Source organism: Electrophorus electricus, chromosome 20 (assembly GCF_013358815.1).
Source record: "Electrophorus electricus isolate fEleEle1 chromosome 20, fEleEle1.pri, whole genome shotgun sequence".
In the NCBI taxonomy this organism is placed as follows: domain Eukaryota; kingdom Metazoa; phylum Chordata; class Actinopteri; order Gymnotiformes; family Gymnotidae; genus Electrophorus; species Electrophorus electricus.
In genome coordinates, this window is record NC_049554.1 from 2,522,848 (window position 1) to 2,548,074 (window position 25,227).

The 25,227-nt window shown below is 47.9% G+C and overlaps 1 protein-coding gene across 5 annotated transcripts; it reads right to left on the reverse strand.

Annotated features, from left to right (window-relative positions):
• On the reverse strand, positions 1–24,679 carry tfeb (transcription factor EB). 5 transcript variants are annotated; one of them, XM_035520252.1, is made up of 10 exons: positions 24,447–24,679; positions 17,978–18,039; positions 9,784–10,043; positions 7,283–7,558; positions 6,359–6,451; positions 3,273–3,390; positions 2,749–2,805; positions 1,636–1,711; positions 941–1,088; positions 1–816 (listed from the first exon to the last, which is right to left on the reverse strand). In XM_035520252.1, the coding sequence occupies exons 3-10, from the start codon at positions 9,979–9,981 to the stop codon at positions 271–273; spliced, it is 1,512 nt and encodes a 503-aa protein (XP_035376145.1). In that variant the 5' UTR covers positions 9,982–10,043; positions 17,978–18,039; positions 24,447–24,679; the 3' UTR covers positions 1–270. The 5 variants fall into 5 exon arrangements, with proteins under 5 accessions (XP_035376145.1, XP_035376146.1, XP_035376147.1 ...); XM_035520253.1 differs by lacking the exon at positions 24,447–24,679 and adding an exon at positions 24,364–24,406; XM_035520254.1 differs by lacking the exon at positions 17,978–18,039 and having other exon boundaries at positions 2,749–2,799.
• Positions 24,680–25,227: the final 548 nt, after the last annotated feature.

Genomic DNA, 25,227 nt, shown 5'->3' on the forward strand with positions numbered 1-25,227 from the left:
TATATATATAAAAAATGATATGATATGATATGAAATTAATGTGATCAGGTCCAAACCAACATGAGGGAGTGCAGAGTTTGAAGATATAGCCCTTTTCCTTTGGCCCTTCAGTCAGTGGGCGTGCATGCAAATTAATCAGATGTATGACTAGAGATCACAAAGCAGACACAGAGTGTATGTTTGGCCTGATTTGTGTTGTGTACATGCATGTACATAGAAGGATCCTGTGTGTGTGTGTGTGTGTGTGTGTGTGTGCGCGCCGTTTCCAGGTCACAGTATATCCGTGTCATCTATGCTGAAGCTGCTTCGCCGGCTGCTGTCCACAGACGCCTCGGGGGACATGGCAGAGAGCAGGGGATCGCACCCGAGTGGAGACAGGGCATCGTCCACCAGCATGAAGCCCATGTCGTCCTTCTTCCCCACATGGGTCATGTTGCACCCGCCGCCCCCGCCCAGGGAACCCAGGTCTGCCAGACACCCCATCCCGTCGGAGTAGGCGGGGCCGCCGTCGCACAGGTCCAGCGACTGGGTAAAGTCAAAGGGCTGGGGGCCACCCATGGGCGGGTACTGCGGCGCAGGATGGGGATGCATGTGCTGGGGCAGGAGGGGCAGGCCTCGGTGCGGCGCCTGCTGCTGCTGCTGCTGCTGCTGCTGCTGCTGCTGGTTTAGGTGGTGGTGCACGGGGAGGTGGGGACCGAGGCGGTTCTCCTCGGGGCTGCTTTCCTGCTTCACAAACGGGTTTGGCAGATCCATGTTGTTGAGGCCCGAGGGGGAGTTGCTGGGGAGGCCGTGCAGCTGAGCCTGCATCTCCAGCTCCTGGAGGACGGGCGCACGGGCGCGCACACACACACACACACACACACACACACTTGAGCCAAACACAGCAAGAACCAACTCCAGCCACTGGGCCTTGTGTTTGTGTTTGGCACTGTGTGGTTACCTGAATGCGGAGCCACAGTTGTTTGTTGGCCATCTCCATCCTCTTGAAGTTGGTCTCCACCTCCCTGGTCCTCTGGATGTCCTTCTGCATGCGTTTAATGTATTCCACCGAGGCCCTGAGGATGGTGCCCTTATTCCAGCGCACGTCCCTGCGAGAGAGAGGGAGGCGTCAGACGCTCGAGGTAACGGGTATAGCAAGACTACCGGAAAAACACACTGAACACTGAGCTCACAGTGCCATCTGTGTTTACACAGGACCTTGGTTTAAGAGCAACGCTCAAGGACTTCATAAAACATTTACAACGCACACTGCTGGTTTATCAGTCATACACAGACATTTACAAATCCTTACACAGACATGAGGTTTTATGAGCAAGTTATGCGTTATGAATTTTTTCTAAAGTGTTTCATAAATATATTTCATTAAAGTTGGGAACTTTAAATGAAGTGGAACTATATTTGTGCACTCCACCCTGGCTAAACAGTCTATAAAATGTGCCATGCTTCCGTTGTCGTTTTGAGAAAGAAAATAAATAAATAAATAAATTTGACGCACCGAACTTAACTGTACACAAATATGATCGGAATAATTCTCAAAGTTAATTTGCAGAGTTTTACTAAACATTACTTCGACCACGTTGTACGAAACCTCCGGGTTCGGCTGAGCAGGAGCAAAGGCGACAAACATGGACTTACAGGTCGTTGGTTTTGGGGATCATGGTACCGAGCTCCTTGATGCGGTCATTGATATTAAACCTCCTCCTCCGTTCAACTGGAAGGGAAAAGACAGGAGAACACAGCAAAGTCAGCAAAAGCTACGCAGCACGCACACTTACGTCTGAGGCAGACGCTCTTATTCAGAGCAAGTTACAAAAGTGCTTCATCATTTACTCATAGAATGCGTCCAGTACAGTAGGTTAGAGTCCAAGACACCACTGAACTAGGATACTATTAGCTACAGTAGTCAATGCTGGTACTTAAATGTAGCATATGGTGCAACACCAAACAATGATAATTAGTCAATAGCAGTGCAATACAAGATTTCCAAAATGCAGGCCACTTAAAACACTCCACAAATAGATGAGTCTTCAGTCTGGGTTTGAAAACAGTAAGGGACTGCTGATAGGACAGCCAGTGGAAGTTCGTTCCACCGTATGGGAGCCGGAACAGAAAAGACCGCCGACGCTCGTCTTCCTTGAGACTTCAAGCCGAGACACACTTGAGGTTTGAAGTTCTCGAGGTACGGCTTGGGCTTTGACCACCATCATCATGTATGGAGGGCCTGGTTGGTTCTTATCTTTGTAGGCGAGCATCAGGGATTGCACCAGGACAGAGAACTAGGTTGCACACTCAATGACAAGTTTTTCAGCCAAGGGGGTCACAACGTGACACTTCCCTGTCAGGGCTTATATGCCCTCACGCTGTAATCACCGTGTTTGCAATCAAGCATTTACAAGCAACAAATATGACACCATATAGCAGTGCCACACTTATTTGGCTGGGAGCGGGCCAAGCTGAGCCACAAAGCTGCAACATTCCTGATGCTTATTGTACCCCTTCACCGCTCCGCTTGCAAACCGCCACAGGCAATTACAGTTTAATGCCAGTGCAGCAGAACGGGTCCAGGTTAACCATACACCAGAGCATTTGTCTGCAGTCAGCTGAATTCTCCCAGAGGTGGCAGGGGTTTGTGGGGGGTGTCAATGACAGGGTAAAAGTGTAATGTACTTTTAACTCAGAAGAGGTTGTAAACCTGGTGGGGGGGTGGGGGGGGGGGGGGGGGGGGTAGAAAGTGTAAAACATTCTCACTCAGGTTGTGGTTGTCTTTCTTCTGCCTCTCCTTGGCCAAAGCTCTGGCCTCTGCATCTTGATGAAAAACAAGCAGTGATGAGTGAAGGTTGCTGAAACAGCACTTAGCAAACACGTCCGCCCAGCCTCATGTGTTATGATGCCACACACACACCTCTCTGCAGAGGTCAAAACATTTTACGAATCGTCCTTTAAGATTACACAAACCACGCTTCTCTCTTCCTTTAGATTTCTAAGCCAGTACCCTTTGCAATCATATAAACAGAAGCTGGAAACCCACTCTACAGTGACATTAACAAACTAGGAGGCATCCGTCACGTTCAACTGGCAATCGTTAGCAATTATCATTTTAAAACACGTTTTTAAAGACTTGATTGTGTACTTGTTAGGAATCCTCTTTACATGGTCAGCTACCTGACCTCTTGCAAATGTCTGTGATGACAGGCCACGGTGTCTCAGAGGCCATGTTACCCAGATACAGGGGGTTGGGCCTCGGCGAGCCCTGCGGCTCAGACTGGTCCTACCTGACAGCTCTCTCTTGATGGCCAGGTTGGCAGGGCAGGAGTTGCTCGTCATGGGGATGGCAGGTCCAGCCATGCCCGGCCCCGAATACACGTCCATGTGGCCACTGGAAAGAGGAAGCTGGGGACACACAGACACAGAGAGTCGACCCGAGAGTCAGAACGGGCACACGAGGAGCCAGCGGGGTTCTGCGAGCCCTTCGGGATCTGGCAACAAAGCACACTGTATGTCGCCGCGGATCCTTTTTAAACCTTTACCGCCTGCCCGCAAATTCTCAATTCCCCTGAGCGAATGGGACACATTTAAGACACGAACCACAGTTTCAGTCTGCCAACCGTGTACGTTAAGACTTGTTTGCGAACCTTGTCCTCGGGACCTGCCAGCCGGTCCACGTTTCGCTGTAAGCCAGCTGCCCATACACCTGGACCGCATGTCCAGTGTCCTTAACAGCTTGGTTCGGGGGTGTTGAGAGCCGGGTGCAAACGTGTGGTCCATGCAATGGCATGCGAGGACGGGGTCAGAGACACGCCATGTTTTCCAACAACTGTATTTTATCATCCCGATTCCTTGAGGAAACCAATACTACTGCACCAGGGAAAGATTCTGAACCAATTTGTGTGTTGTAACCAGTGATTTTATGGAGCAATATTCAGCATAGCTTTAGTGCTACACCATAAAAGTGACAGATACCATGCAGATAAAAAAATAAAACATCACACTTCTTGCTCCGGAGGCCAGAGAAATGATTTACCCATTCCAGCCTCTCCTTATCATCTTTATTGGTTTATATTCACTCCTTCTTCACAGCGACATCATGTAATTGCGCCTGGCTGAGCAGTGAGGCGTGTAACGGACCCTGGCTGATAAGACCTCAGATAGCTTATCAGGCAAAGCTACCGGAGAGCACAAACCCAAACAAACGGAGATCGACAGCCGAACAGACGGCATGAGGATGGAGCGCGCCCGGACGAGGGGGCACCTCCGGCTCGCTGTGGAGGAGATGGCTTGAATCGCTCCAAAGCCACACGTCAGGAAAGGGGCCTTCAATCACTGCTAGCCGGTTATTGTCTGGTCAGGCGAGTGAAGCCATCCACCTGTCCCCCGGTATTAACCTAGGTGAATGGTCAGCGAGAATGTTTGTGCATGGCTCGGTGACAACAGTTCTGTTAGACGCTCTGTGGGTTGGGGTGCCAGCTCTGTGAAGAGCTTTGACTCAATCAGGGAACAGCTCTACAGCGATCACGGGAGAGAGAGAGAGAGAGAGAAGCAGCATACTCCGTCAAGCTGCCTCTTCACATGGCAGATGCTGGCATTAAACTAACTCTCAGTACACACACACACACACACACAGTGCTGAAGAACACATTAGACAGCAATAATACTGGAAATGCAAGCCTAGGGCATTTCAATTCATACCGTGAAAATCTTAATTACCTGAGTTAATGCACCTTAAATTCTGCTGAAATATATTAATGATATACATGATGTATACATGTTCATCGAAAATCTGTTCATATCCAGTGATGGCATAAGAACATACCTTCTTAATACCTCCCACACCCACCCACCCACACCACAATCTGTATTCAAACAGAACATTAATCCCAAGTAGCATCTTGGAGCAAAAGATCAATCCTTGCAACAAGAAACAACCTAAGAACCACGATGAGGAAAGCCAGTCAATTTCTAAATCAATGCACTCCCTGTAGCACAGACGGGTCATCTCAGCAGAGGGGCCACAGTCCAGCAAACAGACACTTTAGAAGAGTGGAATGGTTCTCCACCTTGCAGCCTCTTTATAGAAAGGAGCGAACACGTGTACACATAAAACTCGGCGTAGCCAGGCAGACTACTGGCAAGCCTCTAGGGCCCACAGCATTCCCTGGACAGCGTGGCTGGAGACAGTCCCTGGAGACTGCCCTCAGACACCGGTTCCTGGACACCATCCCTGGCAGCACAACGCAGATCTGGCTGGGGCTCAGCCTGGAACGAAGCGCCTGCGGAAACACGAAGTTTCCTCCCTCCCTCGATTTGCATCCTGGGCCCATGGAACTCTGGGAATCAGAACCCAGTGGCTACAAGCCGACAAAACCACACCGGGCCGAGGGAGGTGAAGGAACAAGAAGAGATGGAGGAGCCTTACCAGCTGGATCTTCTCACCGTTGACCACCTCCACGATGGCGTACGTTTTGTTTGCGTCTTTCATGCCTGTGCTGTGCCCTTCGGCCCACCTCTCCGGAGCGACTGAACCCCAGCTGCACCAAGACTGGCCCTCTTCAAGCTTCTCCGCAGCACTAAATGGCGAACTTTCCCCCATCTGGACTTTCAGCCTTGCTTTCTCCTTCCTCACCCCCTCCCCCCTTCTCCAGAGCGTAATCATCCCCACCCACACACCCCCCCAAACCCAACCAAAAGCCTTGTAAACAAGTTGAACTGTAACCAGCAACGGCTTAATTGTTAATGTTGAGCAGGTGCTTTAAAAGTCCAGTGCAGAGTGAGAGGAACGACTCTGAACAAACGCGGTAGCTCCTGTAGCCTTGGGTACGTCACACAAATAAGCGCAGTGATTAAACACTTTAAATGCTTAATGGCCAGTCCTCGCGGCGCACAGGCGAGGTTGACGGCTGCTTAATTTCCATGCGCATCCTCGCTTTTCCGCTGTACCATGGGGAGACGATGCCCACAGGCACACAGCTCCTGGCGCAAACAGAAACAAACCATTCTGGAGGTCTCGCATAGTGGCAAAACAGCACCACACTACAGGCCCGAGGGGTGTGAGGGGGTGGCTGCCGAGGCATTTTTTGATGATCCACAAAGATGCTTTTCTTTCCTGTAAGCCCGATAGCGACTTGTCAACAAATGACTCCGCATAATTGCTCCACTGACTCACAGTAGGGGAGCTGGAGGAGTCTAAAATAGAACCATTGAGGAACCCTGGCACAGGCCTGCAGTGTACACTCCCATCGCAGCCCGGTCACTCAATTTTCCACTTATTTATTTGTATTATTCATGCCCTGAAAAGGGCCAAGTGTGCCAAAACAACGGGGCCGAAATCAAAGCGTGCATCAAGGCGATCAGTGTTACTTACTGTGTTTGGCATTTGTACCACAGGGTCGACATAAGTCTGTATGTCATCATAGCTGGACTGCATACTGATGATGTCATCAATAACGTCTTCCATCTTCCAAACAAACAGGAAAGAAATATTTATAATGTTATTTATAAGTTCAATTAAAAACAGAAGTCAAGAATGAAAAATAAGAACAGAATCCCAAAATGAAATGGTTATTGCTTCATTTTAAAGGTCTATTTATTCATTTCATTTCAACCTGTTAGGCCATTTCAAAGTTAAATAATTAAAAAAAAATAAATTCTCTAGTTTTTTCGCTGAAGACACGAAGTTCCGGACAAAGCGAGGTACACACACACACACACACACACACACACACACACACACACAGCTATCCCTTCAGATGCTGTTAGTGTAGTATCGCCATGCAAATCAACTCATCCTACCCTGTACTTAAACAGGAGAAGATGTGGAGAAAGACCAAAGTCTGCAAAGTTCTAAAGGTCTTTCCAGTGTCTTCTGCCATCTCCGTCACTCTTTAACCTCTAATTACGCCACCATGGCTATAATTGACCACTTAAGTTCCAATGACGACGGAGTTTGGTTAGTTAACACTGAACTCCGGGTGGCATAATACCCACTCACGCTGCACCAGGGGCGAGGGACGGGGAGGGGCGACCGTGAACAGTAAGAGTCGAGTTAGCGCGCAGCATTCGCTGAACTTTGGAATACCGAGAACCAGAAGTAGGGGAAGGGAAGCCTCTGCTGCTCTGATAAGACAGAGAGATGGAGGGATGAACAAACAAACAAATGACCATATTGTGTGTGTGTGTGTGTGTGTGTGTGGGGGGGGGGGGGGGTTCTTAAAGCATCCAAACAAACACTCAGCCCAGTTCTTTACGGAAAGTGTCCTTAGAATGATGGCAGACGGGATCTCTGTACCTCTTTCTCGTGGTTGCAGCTGATGTTGAGTGTGGCCATGGGACTGTTGGGGGCGCTGTTCCCCGCCGAGGTGATGAGCTGCTCAGGGCGCGTGCGAGGCGAGGGCAGGGGTGGCAGGCTGGCGGGCTGGCCCTGGGGCATGCTGGGGGATGACGGCTGGACGACAGCGTGCACTGCCTGCTTGGTTGCGAAGGTGGTAGACAGGTACTCCTTCACCTGCTGCCGCTGCGACTGGCGTATGTGGTAGTCGGTGGGGTTCTCCAGGTTAGTCTGCACCTGCCGGAGAGGCAAGGGGGTGGGCTGGGGTTAGGAACGGCGAGGCCCACGCCCTGCAACTCAAAAACCGCTTTTAAAAACGTAAAACGCAACGTGAACTACACCTAAACGTGCCGGAACAACTACCCAGCTGCAGCCTGACAAACGAGCTCAGTGACTCACACACTTCTATTACACTGACTGGGTGGACAAACTCCCAAAATCCCACAGGCACCTGCTGATGGTGAGATGCTGGCCATCAGACTGACCTGAGACCTGGATTTCAAAGCCAGAGGTTATAGGTGACCTTCCTGCCCAGGCCTTGGTTCAACACCGTGAACCTATCACATGTTGCAATGACAAAAGAACTGTATTCACCCATTAAATTACAGTCACTGGGTATAAGGATAAAAGTCAAATTCTGTGTGTGTGTGTATGAATGTTTGTGTTCGTGTGCAGCCAGATATGGCTCAATTAATCTGAATATCTGCATGACTGGACACCCCTCCTCTCCTACAGTGACGTAAACGATCAGGAACAGCCAGGAACCCAGGAACAGCAGTCCATGTTCTGAAAGAAAACATGCTTTGGCACAGTGGTCATGATCACCGTGCATGATACGGGACCTGGGTTTATCAGGACAAACCCCAGGTCCCATAGCGTCACACAACGATGTGCTTGGCACATCCTCCGGTGCCCCAGGGTGGCACCGCTGACGAAGGGCCCTTGGTGACACACAAGCCACCACGGTTCACCATCAGGTAACGTGCCTGGCCAGACCGCTGTGACTCACTCCACACGCTTCCTGCACATGGCCCGAGTCTCAGCACTCCTGGTTCCAGCTAGGACGTCTGGTCGTGGTCACATGGTATGGACCCAAAAGGGGCTGACCAGTCTCACTTAGCTCCTCTTCAAATCAACACTGTCCGAACGAGCCACCCTGCTAAACTCCACTGGTGTGACCTCTCCGGTTAGAATGTCAGCTAAGGTGATGTACTGGAGTTGCCTCTCTTATGCAATCCATGTTCCTCTGCGTGTAGCCAGGCTGATAAGAGTCTGCGACGCAATCTCAGTTTTTTGTCTATTTAGAACGAGGTAAATCACTCTAACAGACGCTGATTAGTATCAGATGTTAAATTCCATTATGGCTACAAACAATAGCATACAGCCATCACCACTAATAATCTCAGGAATGCGAACTACGTACAAACCAAGCCAAGTCACATTTGGGCTTCTTTTGAGTTGACATGCCGTGGAAACTTTCGTGAAACTTTTGTGAAACTTTTTTTAAGCGACTCTTAAACAGCACAAAAAGCAACCTAGATCAGAGGTGCTCGTTCCCAGCAGCTGATGGCTAAAGCAGAGTGAGTAGTAAACCTCTGGAGTGTTTCCACCGCCAGCAACCAGCGCTTCAGAGCTGGCAGCCGAGCGCAGGCAACGCTTAAGACGTGTCAGTTATCCCCCCCCGCCTACCCTAACCCCTCCATTTTGTCATGCATTGTGTGAGGCAAAGTGCGTAGCAGCAGCTCGAGATGGAGGAGGATTCCTGCAGTCGTCCGGAAAACCAGGAACGAAATGGCACCGACAGGAACCGTTCGAAGGAGTCGTGTAGTTTTGCACACGTGCGTATCCGTCCCGGGCAGACAGGTCTCTGGCATCAGACGCACGGCAGCCGTGCCTCTTATCCCGGGAGTGACGTCTCTGTAAGAACATGTCCCATTACGAACACTGCTGCTTTTCTTCCTCCGACGCCACTCTGACTGGCTCGCCGTCCTGCCGTTCCACCGCATTCTTCTCGAAAGATCTGTCCCTCTTTTGCTCTTCCAGTCGGTTTTCATAAGGGGAGGTTAGCCTGACCTAATCCGCCCGGACCTCCTGAAGCCCGAGCTTCTCCATTTGGGCTGGGACACAGAAGCACAGAACGGGTTTATCTGAATGTTGTTGTTGTTGTTGTTGTTCTTCTTCTTCTTCTTCTTCTTCTTCAGGATTAGGAACTTGGGCCCTTTAGCCTGCCTTGTCTGGATGGGTGCACCCCCCCACACACACACAGAGACATACAGACACCCACCCACCCCTCTCTGATTACGTAGATGACTATAGCATGAACAATTGCAAACTCCCAAGCCGACACGGAACGCCCTGCTTGGAAAGCAGCTCGCATTGGTCATCCCCACTAGCCACGTAGTAGCTAGCCAGCCCTTCTGCGTCGGGCCCTTGGGAGCCCCCGCTCTACCCGCTGGGCTTACCTTCAGCACCTCCACGGGCACCTGCATGGGCGTCTGGTAGGGCATGGGGGCGCTGATAGCAGGCGAGGCCACCGGCGGTCCGGGCGTCCTCTGCTGCATGTAGTGTAGCGCTGCTGCCACCTGCTGACGCTCACGCTGCTCTTCCTGTTGCATCTGGTCCCGCATGAGCTGCTGGCGCAGGCCAATTCGGGACGCCATGGCCGGGGGGCGCGGGGGCCGGGCAGCTGCTGCACAGTCCAGCCCGAGAGGTGGAGGGGGACCTGGAGAACAGGGGGGGGGGGGGGTCAAGGTGCGAGTATGCAGTCAGCTACTGCTGCCATTGTACGATGAGGAGGCACATACTGAGAGTCTCAGTCACAGGGTGCGAGTCAAGATCATAAAATGCATAAATCCATACAATACTGTGACTCGTTTAATGCATGAGCCACAGTCAGATTTATTTATCAACATAACTTGCAGATGCTCTGTACAGTGTTTCACGTCTCTAATAAATCACATTAGGTCACATTAAATAATGGCATGACTTATTAACCAGTGTTATTTTTAGTCAGTCATTCAAGCATAATAGCAGGTCCTCTCATTGTGACAGTGGTACAGTGGTACAGTGGTACAGTGGGCACCAAATAAATAAGGATCAAAACAGCAAAACAAGTCCCCTGATTGGGGAAGTCATGTGACAGTCATGTGGCCCTTCTGTTTTTCAGCACTCATGTGACTGGCCTTTCCGTGCAGGAAACACCCCCTAAACCCGCCTGCTGTGCACCTCCTCCCCTCACGCCCACCAGAAATGCCCACACCCTGCGGCCACTGGGGTCCTGGGGAGTCCCGGCGAGGAGGAGTTCCCCTTTTTTGCTCGGCTGTGGCAAACCGATGCACACAGCCATGACTCTGCTGTTTTCAGGCCGCGTGGCGAGCGTGTCAACGAAGCAGGAGCGTCTCGAATCTGCTCCCCTTAAATGATGCAGCAAAAGGCATGGTTAAAAAAAAAAAAAAAAAGTACCAAGATATACTAAGTCATGTCTGCTTTTCGTCCCTGGTCTTGGTGAGGAAAGGGGGAGTTGGGAGGCCATGGCTGGCTATGGAGAAAAGCTTATTGTACACGAGGTACAATAAGCCAGGCAGCGCCTATTGAGATAGCACTGAAGCAGCATTTAGTCCACAGTGTACATTTCAGCGGGCAGGCAGAATGGGGCGGGCTGGGCCACACACTGCCGGCTTTGTGGTGCCGGCCGGTCGCAACACACTCTCGCGCTTTGTGACCAGCGCAGTGGCCGGGAACTGGCTCCAGTCCAGCAGAGCGGCGCTCCAGAACCGACTGGCTCTGGAACAGTGGACACACAGCTGGCCTGGTTTACAGCAGAGCAGGCTTCAGGCGTGGACCACCTGGGGTCAGGCAATTGGAGAACAAGATGCTGTTTGCTCTGTAATGCTATTCAATTTAGCACCAGCTGGCTGAAGTCTGGGCACCCACAGGTTGCAAACAGGCCCTTTAAATAGTAGCAGAAGTGTAATTTACATTTTCAGCATTTGACAGACACTCTTAGCAAGAATGACTAGTATCTTTCAGTTTGACAGCATGTGCCCTTCCTGAGAAACAAACCGAGTCGAGTGTCCAGTGACATAGCGGCTTACAGGTACGCCCAGGTTTGCTCAGTTGGCCAAACGTGAGTGTGGTTGAGGCAAAAGCATTGTGGTGTGTAACTCAGATCTCCACCAATCAGCAGTGACCTGTGGAGCTGCCACACTAGAGTGCCGGTGAACAGTGTGCTGCAGCTAATCCACCCATCCTACCGGGCTCATACTGACGTGCTCTGCTTTCGCAGTCTGCCGTTCAGTGTGACGAGATTCTGTCGCACAACGCCCCCCCACTCCGCCCATGCGGAATGCCGAGCTCAGCCGGCACTGAACGGGAACACGGTGGAAAAGCTGGAGCTTCCACAAAGGTCCACCATTGTCAGAGCTGGCCATGACATCCCCGCACGTCCACATCAAAGAGGAGAGAGGGGACGAAGAACGCCTTTATTTATTGTTTGGCATGGCAGTACAAGAGAGGGGGCAGACTGAGGTTAAGAGTGTGACACACACACACACACACACACACAGAGAGGTCATATGAGTGCTAATGTAAACCCTGCTTTTCTCAGCTTGATTTTTTTTTTTTTTTTTTTAACCAAATATGGGGACGCACTTAAATGAATTGTGGGTAACTGGCAGCAGTGTTTTCCATGCCAAGAAAGAAAAGAAAAGGGGGGAAAAAAAAAAAAAAAAAAAAAAAAGCATACAAAAACATCTGATCTAGGAGATTTTTGTACTGATGTGCACAACTGTGGCACTAGTGTATGTGGGCACACCCTGCAAGGATGCGCCCTGCAAACGGACAATTTTTTGCTAGATATGACCAAGACTGGTCACATTTCGCTTCTTCGTCACTCAAGGGGCCACTCCTCATCTTTTGCCCACAGGCATCCGGTTGTGCCTGCACAGCCCCAGGGTTGGCTCTGTTCCCACCTACACCTCAGTTTCACCCCTCCCCACCTCTCTCCCATCTAGTATGGCAGTGAAGCAAGCAGGCCCAAAATAACCCACCCCACCGCTTTCTGTTCCTCTTTTCAGGGACGCCCGGTTCCACTGGCACGTCAGGCGGCCGCAACCAGGGGCTGGGGTATGCGCGGCGCCGAGCCGTGTCGGCGGTAGGTTCGAGCCATTTGTGCTTCTATGCTGAGTGCGTACCCGCCAGGTCGAGGCCCCCACGTGGAACCGGCTCGCCCGCGTGTGCGGCCACGTAAAGCAACAGTCCGTCCTTCCTCCTTCACGTTCTGGACGAAAATAATACGATCAAGCTAAATCCTCGTGATCATGTATCAGAAGATGCAATCAAAACTCACTGCACCTTGGAGTCCTGGAAAAGACCGCTGTGTCAGATGCACCACAGCTTGCTGAACCTAGCTTCAGGACTTCTCACTGAAACGTCACTTCATTGGTTAAATTCTACTAGGTTTAGGCAGTCAGCATGGCCTGTGTTACAAATGCAAGCCATGCCTAAACTAGAAAGTGTAAGAAGGGAAATTGGAACGTAAACCATAATATCACGCAATGCGATTTCACAGAGGCTCCCAGCAATGAACGTGAAGGGAACGTACGCACGCTTGAAGACACGCTTGAGGACTGTATAAAATGTCCTGTAAAATGTCCTGATATGTCCCATGATTAAAATTCCCCCAAATATGACAGAGCCATCATGTGCAATGCAGTCAGGACTAATCAGAGTGACCTCATTACTAGTATTTAAGAAACACGGATCACATTGCATCTGATCTTTATGACTTCTGCTTTCACTGTCTTAAGGCATTTGTGGTGTCAACAGACCAAAACAAATAACTACTAGTTTGCAAGCCAGCCAGTTTCATTTTTGTCTAAACATCTGGGCTTCCAGAAAAGACACATCAGTGAGAAGAAATGCCGCCATGGAGATCAGCTCAACCACGACACACTCCATACAGAGATTTTCTGCTGCGCTGAGAATGTAATCCTGACCAATTCAGCTGTCCATCACACAATGGTTTTTAAAAATGTTTAGTCCATATGGCTAAAACAAAAATGCACATACTTACATGCCATGGAAATATTTAACTTATACTGTTTATTATCTGTATCAGTGGGGGTCACTGCTGAAGTGTCCAGGAGCCGTGTATGTTGGGAGGTACCCTCAAACACAGTTCCTGAGTGGTGGAACAGAAAAGTGTTCATCTCATCATTGGCAGATTGTGAGTTCCTTGTTCTCACAGAGGGAAGGGTGTACACTCAATCTCACCTGTCAATCACTGCAACACTGTCCAATCACAGGTGTCTGTGAGATCATGCACCAGAAAGGTGGATAATGCTATACTCCGAGTGTTACTCCCCCTGCTCAGATTGGCTGTGTGGTGATTGGCTGCATGTGCCATGGAGGAAATGTGCAACGGCGGTCATGTGACCGGGGGGGGGGGGGGGGTGGAATCCAAAAAGCAGAATACAGAAATAAACAAGTCTCAAACGCAAACATGTAAAAGCACGAGTACATTACTATTGTCCAACACCAACATCCTAGCTAATTTTTGCTAACCCATTGTTGAGTTTGCAGACCATTATGAATAACTGTTATTAGTAGCACATGGCCATAGTTTAAACCACAAGAGGAGCACTTCTTTCCTACCGCAAGTAAAAAAAAGTTCAGGACAGCAGCAAAAAAAATAAATAAAAAATACAACTACAGGTTTCAGTTCCAGTGGAGTCTCTGTGCGCGTCTGCACAGTGCAATTCCAATTCCAAATCTGCATCTTGAATTTTATGATACCTGATGGAAATCACTCACTGTTATTAACTCCAAATCATGTTCATTTCACATACACATTCAAGAGATCCTTCAGAAAGTCCTTTTTCCAAAATTCTTGGGGGATTTTGGTTTGTTTTTTGCAAGACTAAGATATTAATCAAAAATCCCCACCGATGTCATTATGACTGACACTAAAATCACACCCCTTGGATACAGCAAATCCTCCCTCCTTTAACATGCATTTCTGATAGAATCCGTCTGAGCTGACCTGGGCATGGGCCGGCCCTTGCCTCGTGCTAGGGTCTGACCCCTGTTACAGGGCACCTCTGCGGTCTCCAGCACGGACGACTCTTCACTCCATAGCTTTGGATGAAAAGTCTTTTGTTCCCATCATTGCAGAGGAAAAGTCACTAGGAAATTACGAATGCCGTTTGAATCATGTTATGATCGCATAATTACAAGACTGAGTGACGCAGACCTAAGCTTTTACTGCTACAGGCAGCAATATTCCTAGAATATCCATTGAGCGGCCAGCTTTTTAAACTGCCTTTGCAGATAAAAACATCGAGCCCTTTACTTTGAACTTCCAGTCGAGTTCAGTGTGACCTGTACAGAGTGGTCTCTGTGCCTACAGCCCATGGAGGCCAGACAGCAAAAAAAGATCCAGTGCCTCTGGCCGAACCTTAATTCTAACATGAGACCCCAGTCCTACCACTAACTTCACCTTACACACTCACCCCGAACCAACAGGACACCTTATTGACATATTAACTCCATCTACTCCTAGGTTATTCTCCACGGATGCCCTGTGGTCCAAGCTGGCCATGCTCGGCGACGCACGTGGAAAGGAGCTTTCTCAGCGCCTTTCTACATCCCTGCTCTCTCTGCTCCAAGGACAAAGCCACAATCACCGCTGAGTGCTGAGAGTGACCCATGTGTCTTTCCGCACCCGGCGCTGTACAGTCCCCTGAGCTGGGCCGATGGCAGCCCAGACACAGGAGGAAAACGCGCACGGTGCTGGGAGACTGCAGAGGTCAGAGGTCAGAGGTCTGAACTTTGACCCTAGCCCTAATTCCGCACTGGCTACATGAGCAGGACCCTGTGTGAGCACTGATACAGAGCCCCTGACTGCGCGGAAAGATCATTGCAACAGGTGTACACAAGCAATAACATCCATCTTATTTATTTTGGTCTGGTTTCCCCATGGGCATGGGATTTAAAGCATTGTGTGTGTGTGTGTGTGTGTGTGTGTGGATGTGATAAAATTTGAAATATTAACAATGCACTTTTTAAAATATATATATATATATACACATTATATATATATATATATATATATATACACATTATATATATATATATATATATATATATATATATATATATATATATATATATATATATATAGAGAGATATATATTAATTAGAGAGAGAGAGAGAGAGAGAGCGAGCGAGCGTGAGCAGGAGAAATCCCTCCCCCGAGTGGACTTTTTCTTTAAAGCCCAGGTCCTCTGCCAGCGGTCTGGTAGCTGGAGAGTCCTACATAGCATCTCAGCTGTTCTAGACAGAGATCTCATATGTTGTTCCTGGAATCTGCTGGAGCCTCTCTTAGTTTGGGGGTCACAGCCCCTGGTGCTCCAATGACCACAGAGCCGGTTGCCTTCACCTTATACATCTTTTCTAGTTCTTCTTTCAGCCCTTGGTATTTCTTGAGATTTTCGTGTTGTTCCTGATGTTGCGATCACTCGGGATTGTTGACTTCGGTACGAGGGTGTCAGGGGTTTAAATTCTGACCAAGCTGTCTCCAGTGTGGTCCTTTATGCTACCTGCCTGCCTCACTATCAGAGCCACACTGGCTCTGATGTTGCCCAGGTCAAAAGGGTCCACGCCAGATGCTGGGGGACAAGTGCAAGCTAATGAAAAGTGTACAACTGGAACAAATACACTCATGGACTAGCATGGAGAACACAGGACATTGATGTCACTCAGGTGCACAGGTGCCCCGCTGGCCCTCAACATAGACCTGAAGCCGTGCGTGTCGTCAAGCAAGAAAAGCCACTACTCAACAGCGGTGATGTTCAAAATACAGAAAACTTCAATCCTCTCGTTTACAAGCCTGGCAGCACCTTAGGCAAATGTGATGCGGTCCTCTTACCTTGCCCTCAAACAAAAGTTTCAGGAGCCCAGAAGATCCTTAATATGCAAGTACGCCTAAACGTCTTGGTAACGATGTTCTCATAAATCCCTATGTCAATAACAAGAAAAAATTAAAATGGTTGAGATTCGCAGTGGTTTCCACAACACAGCCAGGAAGGGCAGAGGGACGATCTGGGGCAACGCTGCCCGCCAGTGAACTGCCCTCGGTCACTGCTGAGATCCAGCCTGTACGCTTGCGGCAGACTCGGCCCTCAGAGCGTGTCGCATTCTCGTGCTGACCAAACAGAGCTCAGACTGAGCATTCATATTGGAGCAGCTCTCTTTAACGGCACAGAGGCTCCACAGAGAGGGAGGGAGGGAGGGTGGGTGAGGGGTAGAGCGAGAGAGAGAGCGAGCGAGCGAGAGAGACTTGCTGGGAAAGCCTTAGTCATGAAGCCTCTCTGTCCATTGCTCCCTTCTTCGTCCGCCTCCACTTCCCCTAAATTACTCAAGTGCCGCTAGCCGGCCTCAAACAGGAACAAGGGCCCTTAGTTCCCCAGCCCCCTTCCCTACTGCGGTATCCTATCTCAGGGAACCTCTGTGCGTGCGAGCGAGGAGCGAGGCGTGTGCGTTCGTGTCTGCTGGATCACAGGACAAGATGGAGGCACGGCTCACACTGGGTGTAGCACGTACATACGGCACATGGGGGTCAGGGGACGCAAAAGGGGTTAAAGAACAAACGCACGAAAAGGAAGATGCTGCGTTGCACATGTGATGGTCCATGTGAGTGTCACGCCTACCAATTCTCCTGCCTCCACGTGAAGTTCAGCAGACGCAAAACGTAAGCATTTAAATTTTAAAATGTATATACATTTTATACTGTGATGTAAAAATTCCAGAATACTCCTCGTTTCACTACCAAATGGCACCAAATCTACTTCACTGGACAAAGGGCCGGAACACTGCAAGAGCCTTCCTTCTCTGAAGATTATTACTTGGAAAGAGAGACAGTAGCACGTTTTAATCAATAACGTTTGCGACAGCAGCAACGGCATTTTGTCACCGCCTAGTGGTCATCCAAACTTTTTCCAAAACATCCAAGACAAATTTCACTTACACCAAGTTCAAGTTTGGTTTATTTGTCACATACATGGTCATACACAGTATAACTCGCAGTGAAATGGTGGAGTGCTCGTTCCAAACTGAGGAAAAGAAAACAGGGGTGCATTGCGAAATATATATTCTATATATGTACAAAATATATTAACAGTGTCTGTACAATATAAGTATAATTATGTTTATATACACAATGTATATATGGATATTTAAATATGTATGTACACAATGTACAGAATGGTGAGTGTTTTAGGATGCAAAAAGCCTGTGTGGGCGTTTTCACCGGGAGCGCACCACTACCTGGGCTGCTGCATCGCTTGTGTACGCGAATACAAAATTCACTTCCAAGAATCCACTCCTTATTTTTTCAAGGAAAAAGGAGGCGCGCCTACATTATCTGGCGATTCATTAATTCAGAGGTCAACCGATTCAGTGACTCAGTGGTCAACTGTCTGCGACTATTCAGTCAAGGTTTATACCGGCGGTCTCTGTGCAGAACACCCTCATCTGATGCAACTCTGACCTTCCTCCAGGAGGGAAAAGATCGCAAAGCAAAAGAACAGAGAAAGGAAGGAGAGAGAGAAGAATAATGCTGGAGTGACTTTAAGAGGAAGTTAAAAGGGCACTTACAGGAAAAGTGCTTTCGTGATGCTTGACTCAGACGGACTGCGAGGACTTAGGTCATCACTCACCTATGAAAACCAAACTGCCCTTTATATCTGGTGACATTTAGCCAGCTGTGCATGAACACAGACAGACAGACAGACAGACAGACAGACAGACAGACACACGAGCGTGTCCGTCTGGTGAACGGGGCTGCTGGCCCGCACATACAGCATATTCAGTTGCAGTGTACTCATAGACCAAGTCTGTTCTCCTAGTTCATTTTGTAAACCTTAAACAAAACAAAAAAACAAAACTTGTTTACCTTGTTTAAAAAAAAGTTATCAGCTTTATTTTTTATAGCATTTAGTATGTAGGACATTATGCATCTGTGGTGAGGCATTAATAACTAAACTAATATGCATTAAATATCATCAATAAGTGCGTGTATTTCAGGATTATACCAAAACATTAACATGCACTAATACAAGTCATTATTGTTCCAATATAATAATCATTATTGTGTTAAGCAGAGTAGATTACTTTTAATAACAGGATGGCGTACTGCACGCTGCTCTGGGGATACATACTGAGCAGATGAACAGATTACCGTGCTTTTGACACTTATATTCCATTTCAGATACAAGTTAATGAGTAAAAATGACAAATAGTAGCTGTGAAATACCCAGCTGGCCTTCTACACAATTCATTTGCCCTTTTTTGATAGCACATTTATGACACCAGACATCTCATCTTACTAATCCTGATACCAGCTGCAATATCTGAGTGACTCCCGGCACATAGCAGACTTTCACTCTGAAAACATTCGAAGTGTCCCAAAAGGAAGGGTTGAGTTGCATCATGGCTTCTGTTCCTGCTTAGGACTGCATTAACGAAACATTTCTGTATGTGCATTTGATTATGGACCCGTAGGGGCACATAGTTACTAACATAGAAACACAGTTACTCGAAATGGCAGTCTAACGCAGATACAGTGTTAGTCTTAGAATGCATAATACAGTAGGCACTGAGTAGGCAGCAAAATTGCAAAACAAGCTTTGTTCATGAGGGTTCCTGATGACATTCATTTCATAAAGAAGAAATGACCCATTATGTTCAGTTTAGCCTCCATTAGCCTCTATAGGTCCGGTTTGTGGAGGCTAATATGAATCTCAGAAACACAACACTCAAAAATCCATTACAGTAACGACTTTTTTTTAGGGGTTCTTTGTGAACAGATTAGCTCTGAAATCAACTTAATCAAAAAAACGCTTCAGTTCATTCAAAGTGTAGCTGCCAGAGTTCTCACTACGAGCAAAAGAAGGGAACACATCACCCACATTAAATATCTTACACTTTAAGATATTATCACTGGTCTATAAATTGCTGAATGGTATAAGACCAGTGTATCTATCCGACATGCTACAGTGCTGTGAGCCGGGCAGAACTCTCACATTAATAAATAGTCAGTTAGCTCTGACCAAGGTACAAACTAAGCATGGAGAGGCAGTGTTTAGCTAGTATACTGTTTTTAAATGTAACCGCTTGCCAGAGGATATCAGAAGAGCCCCAACCCAGACGGTTTTAAATCTAAACTAAAAACATTCTTAACTGGCCAGGCTTTTGGCTCAGGTTAAAAACTTTTATTAACTTTAATTCAACTTCATTCAATTTCTCATTTTATTTCATTTACAATGTTCCTTTTCTATTTAAATCAACTATATTCAACTTTAATTTTTTGTTTTAAAATTAAAAATTGTTTTGTCATTTTATTCCATTTCTAAGGTGATCAATCTCTGGAGGTAACAATTATGCTTCTACGACTGTTTACATTTTGCATTTCCACTGTAGATGACGTGCTACACAAATAAATGCGCCTTGTCTTATTTTTAAACAGAATTACTTACAGTAACTTACAGTAACCAGAACCTGTTTGTTTATGCTCTGCTGATTCTGGTTGAGGAATGCACCTGCACTGGAGGCCCACCACATTTTGACCTCCAGCGTCACTTAAAATTACAACTGTACCATTATACCTCCACTTGCTGGCTTTGAAGTTTTTGGACACCCCCAACCCCCTTTTTAGAGTTGGATCCTGTTCAAAGATTTGTCACCTTGCAGTTTTGTTTGTAATCTCTGGCAACTGCTGGGATACCCTACATCTTTTAACCTTTCCTCAAAAAGTCCTGGATGTGCCCCACGCAAACCCTCGCAGGACTAGTAGAGCTCAGTCGGACGCAAAATAAACGGCTTCAAAAACGTGCGCAGACAGCAGCTCGGACAGCAGCCCAGTTCCGGACTACAGGGCCAGGGGCGTGAGCCCTCTGCCTGTGCTTAGGAAGAAGGGGCTGTTGTGCTCCTGGCAACGGCCAATCAGGAGGGGAGGCACGAGCATCATATTCTGGCTCGCATACACGTGCGAGTCTTCCATTACTGTTTGTTGCGTTTTTATTCGTTCTTACCCCTCTGCTCTTTCAAGTGAGGGAGAGAAGAATGAGACACCACAAAAGCATGAGTTTCTTTTTCGATTTCTCCTCATTAGCATTAAACCGTACTATGCGTCTGATGTCTTGCCAGTACAAAAACGTCCAGGGTGGGGGGGGACAGGCTGGACTGCATTGCTGTGATTTTTCAGATGGTGGGTCACTTAAGGCTGATGTATGGCACGAGATTCCACCCCTGTCTGGAAAGAATCAAACCTTATCTGCTCAGCAGGCTTGACTAATGGATGTCAGAGCAGCAGGCCAGGCTGGATGCATTCAGAATAGAGGATCACCTCCCCCTCCCCTCTGGATTGTACGGTGCTGGGCTGTGATGGCATGGGCATTGGGTGACCGCAGCTCAGCAGTGGCAAGCATGAAATCCAGAGGCCCCCCACCGCCCCCCGAGTGTGTGTGGCAACCGTGCCAACATGCCAAACTTTGCCTAGTTGGCATGAGGCGTGGAAAAAGAGAAATGCTTCGTGAAGTGAGTCAGAGGATAAAGAAGGGGTACGGAGGATTTGCCGCAAACTCTGGCTGTGTGTACGGACAGGGAAGCAGCGCCCAACTCCAGAAAGAGCTGAGGCTAAGCACAGCTCCTTGTGTGTACACATACACACACCGACTGCTCATACACACCTACTAAACACTGAACAAGCCACAAATGTTCTGACATCACTTGACCGAGACAGAAATGCTTTATCAAATGCTGTGACAATAAACTGCTTTGATGTCTGTTAACGCGTCTTAAAAGGGACCAAAGGCAAGAACCTCTGCGTCATCGACATGGCAAGCCAGTGCTGTTTGTAAGGGAAGAGTGTATAATCCCTCTACAATGAACCACCTCCAGCTACGCTGCTCAAACATGTGAAGGAGATGGACTACACACACCCTTGCAAGCTGTCTGAAGGTCATGGGCTTGAACTAGAATGTGAAAAGACCACACGCACCAGACACTGTTGCGGGGGGGGGGGGGGGGGGGGCATTAAAAAGGTGAAAGGGCACAAAAACAAAACCACCACACCAGTTAAACTGAAGGGCCACTCGGTCTGTGGTTGCCGAGAGAGACTTCACAGCCTAGCGCGTGTGCAAATCACAGCACGGCGTAGAAGAAGGAAAAGAGTGTGAGAGCGGAAGCCTCGCTACAAATCCGCTACTGCCACAATTCAGCAGGGTCACGCTTCCATAGCAACACACAGCCACTGCCTAGACTGGCACTGTGATTCACAACCCACACTAGACTATCTTAATAAAGCTACGCTAATCAAGGGCTTGTAACTGACTAATCTTAAGGCAGGCACTACAGTCAGAAAGGACAATCTATGTTCCACAATTGTACTGGATGCACTATAGTTTTTTTTCCAACTGTGATTCACCACTCTATTGTCATGTAGGCCTAGGCTTAGCTAGCCCAAAAAACAAACACAACGTGTATTTACTGCATCAGGGCCTCAAGTCCTTTGGATGCGCAAGTCCACACTGTTCAGCACTAGACCAAGACGAGAGACTCTGTTAGTTCTCAGAAGTTGCTTGATGTGAGCCACAGATCAACCCAGATACCGCACAGAGGAACAAGCCCAGCAGGTCTGACCAGAAGTGAGGGGCTGGTGGTGGTCATAATCACAGCCAAGATGGCATAAGGGTGAACAGGTGAGCTGCAAACATCGACAGTCTCATAACGTGGCCTGGAAAATGGCATAAACTGAAATGTATTCACACTAGGGGATATGTTTTGTTGTGTTCTCAGTGAACCAGTGCTGTGACGTGTTGGGGAAATCCACTGCACTATAGAGACAGTATGTGTATTTCTCGCTCGCTCTCTACCACAGAGGAACTAGAAGCACGCGGAACGGCTGCAGGACGAGGCCACAACGTGAAAATATCTTCGTAAGATCTGGTGTGAGCAGAGGCCACTGGCAGCCACTTCTCCAGCGTGACTCACTGGTGGTTAATATTTTAAATCAGCCCCCTCACGACAGCTAGCTGGCGGCCCTGACGCTCAGTTCTCTCACACAGTGAGGGTTACCCGTGGATTTGAATGAATCCTTAGTGTGAGATGCAAAAAACATCAGAGCTATTTAAAAAAAAAAAAAAAAAAAGGAACATTAAAATCTGCTCAAGACTTATTTTAAACTGTTTGTAAACCTTGAACTCAGTCTTTCCTTCACATTTTTGAGGAGAATAAACACGAACAGAGCCAATTCATCATATTCTTTGTGGTCAAGAAAATGTAGGCATGAAGTTCTACAAACATAAATAGCGTTATAATAATTGATGACACAGCGTTGATTACCAGACACGAGACATTTCACATTTAATGTAATCTGTGGTTTACGTTATCCACAAGAGGAGCTGAACTTGCCAGAAATTATGATATAATGTTAAGACATCACTGCGGGCAACCCATGTGTGCAGGTTGCGGTTTCGACATCTCTGATCTGATTCAAGTCACTCGCTCACTTCAACAGACACGCGGCTGTCCTCTGCACTGTGAGGGTGCACGCAGTGAATTCCAGCCGTACTTGTCCACATGGAGGATTGAAACGGTCTCTGGGTTTGCCATGGCTAAGCGTGACGATGTCCCCGTCTCCCAGGAGCAGGGAGGAGACACACGTGCGGTGGCGGTAAGAAGCATATCTGAGCTGAGCTTCACGGAGTTCTCATTTTCTGGCACCTTATAGTTTCCTTATGTGATTCGGTGTAATTTGACTGAAATGCACAAGGAGGCTTAACATATGAAGAAACCCGCATCTCACTCTGTCTCTAAGTGTGCATCTTGAATATGACAAGGGGCATTGTCCACTGAAGCATGCACAGCAGGCATGGAACTAATCAACCCGTTCTGAATTATAAGTGATGTGTGATAACGATTTTAGACTTCTCTACATGTATCTGCACCGTTGAACTAATCAAATTACATAAACACCCTCAACCTTTTCTTGCACTTAAGAATTCTGTCTGTAATTGAAGGAGGATGATGACTAACAATGAACAGTATGGGTGTTATATATAAACTTTCAATACCATCAGGCCACACTGCGCAAGTCAATACGCACCCAATAATGTTCAGTACCAATACTAAATGACAACTGTAAATAATGGTTTAAGCATAAACTGTAGTACTGCCCGTTTTCCACACAAGCACCACCAGTTTAGTAGTGAAGTATATTTACAGTGAGCTCACTAAACAGGTACAAACCATAGGCCAGAAAGCAAACATAGATGTAACAAAACTGTCCGCATAACTGATCATAAACAAATACGCCAAGACACTCGACACGTCTATTTAGAGAAAAGGCTACACCCGGCGCATGAGAACTGCGTCGGTACAGTCTCTTCACACAGTCACATGTGGCCACGGAGCCCGTGTACGACCCGGACAGTGCCAAATATGTCAAGCGTAGTGCGCTCGGCTCCCAGCGACAGCGCCAAGTCGAGTGTTTTCACGGAGCATGCCGGACAGCGATAAAAATAACCTGCTCTCGGCTACGCATTGTGTGTAAATAGAGCTGGTTAAGCCTTGTAAGGCTGCTCACTAGGTCTCCATTAGGCTCCAGTGCCGAGCTCTCCAGCAAAGTTCGCGTTACGTAACGCGTATCCCGAACGCGGTCTAAAGTTGGAGACGCGGCTCAAGTACCGCTAATACAGGAGCTCAGCGCTCGGGATCTGGGCCAAGTTATTACGCGTAAAACAAAATAAACAATATTTTAAAGTCAATTTATCCGCTCCACTTTCATATTGCGTCTTTTTTTCCGATTTGTCTCCTCCTTTCAAATGAAACAACTGATGCAATAACTGATCCAACGACTTTCACAACGACCTAAAGCGATTCGCAGCAGTTTGTGAACAACACGTAGACGTAGACACACACACACACACACACACACACACACACACACACACACACACTTACTTACTTACTTACTTACTTACCTGGCCTAAACGCGAACTTCAGCAGCGCTGTCGGAACTGCGCTCAGGCGCGTTTGGACGCGGCGCAACCGGGCGATCACTTACCCGCTGAAGGTCAGACAGTACGCAGTTAGTAGCGGCTCTCAGAAACGCGCAGCAACAGCGCCGCACTAGTATCGCTTCCTTCTGGAAGTGAGAGTGTGCAGAACATTCCTCCCCTCCGCTTCTCAGTCATTTACAGCCCGACCCGCTATTCGTCGACTTTCTGCTCTCTGTGAGGTGAACTGCGCCCGTGCAACCCGGGCACCTGCGCGCGCTTGTGACAGCTCCAGCTACCAATGGCGCAGCGTCGCTGCATTGTGGGACATGTATTTCCTTCGGAAGTTAAACACGTTTCACGTGACGCGTTTGCGGACGCAACGTTACCCTGGTCTGCCCTTTATAACAGATCCTTATTCTAATGGTATACTGTAAATCTACAGCTTTATTATATATGATTCACACTACAGCTTTGCTGTATGTCCAAATTCTGCCTTCTTATAGAGCATTCTTCCGTGGAAGAAGTTTCCTTTTTGAAACCTTTCCGCTTTGAAAAATAATCCTCCCTATCATGACTGAAGCCATTTAAACAAGAGTGCTGGTCATTTTAACTGGCTCCTTTAAAGAGTGACATGGTCACCGAAGAGGAAACGTAGTATGTTGTCGTGTGGTGCTACATTACCAGATGTTTTTAACCCTGAATGTTCTACTTTGATAGCTACAGATAGAAAAAAAAAAAAAAACGAAAAGAGTGAACCCAGGTAGGAGCTGTGTTTAGTGAATCTGGTGTTCATTTTATTAGTTGTGCATTACAGACCGCATGTAATCCCTTCAGATACAACACCTA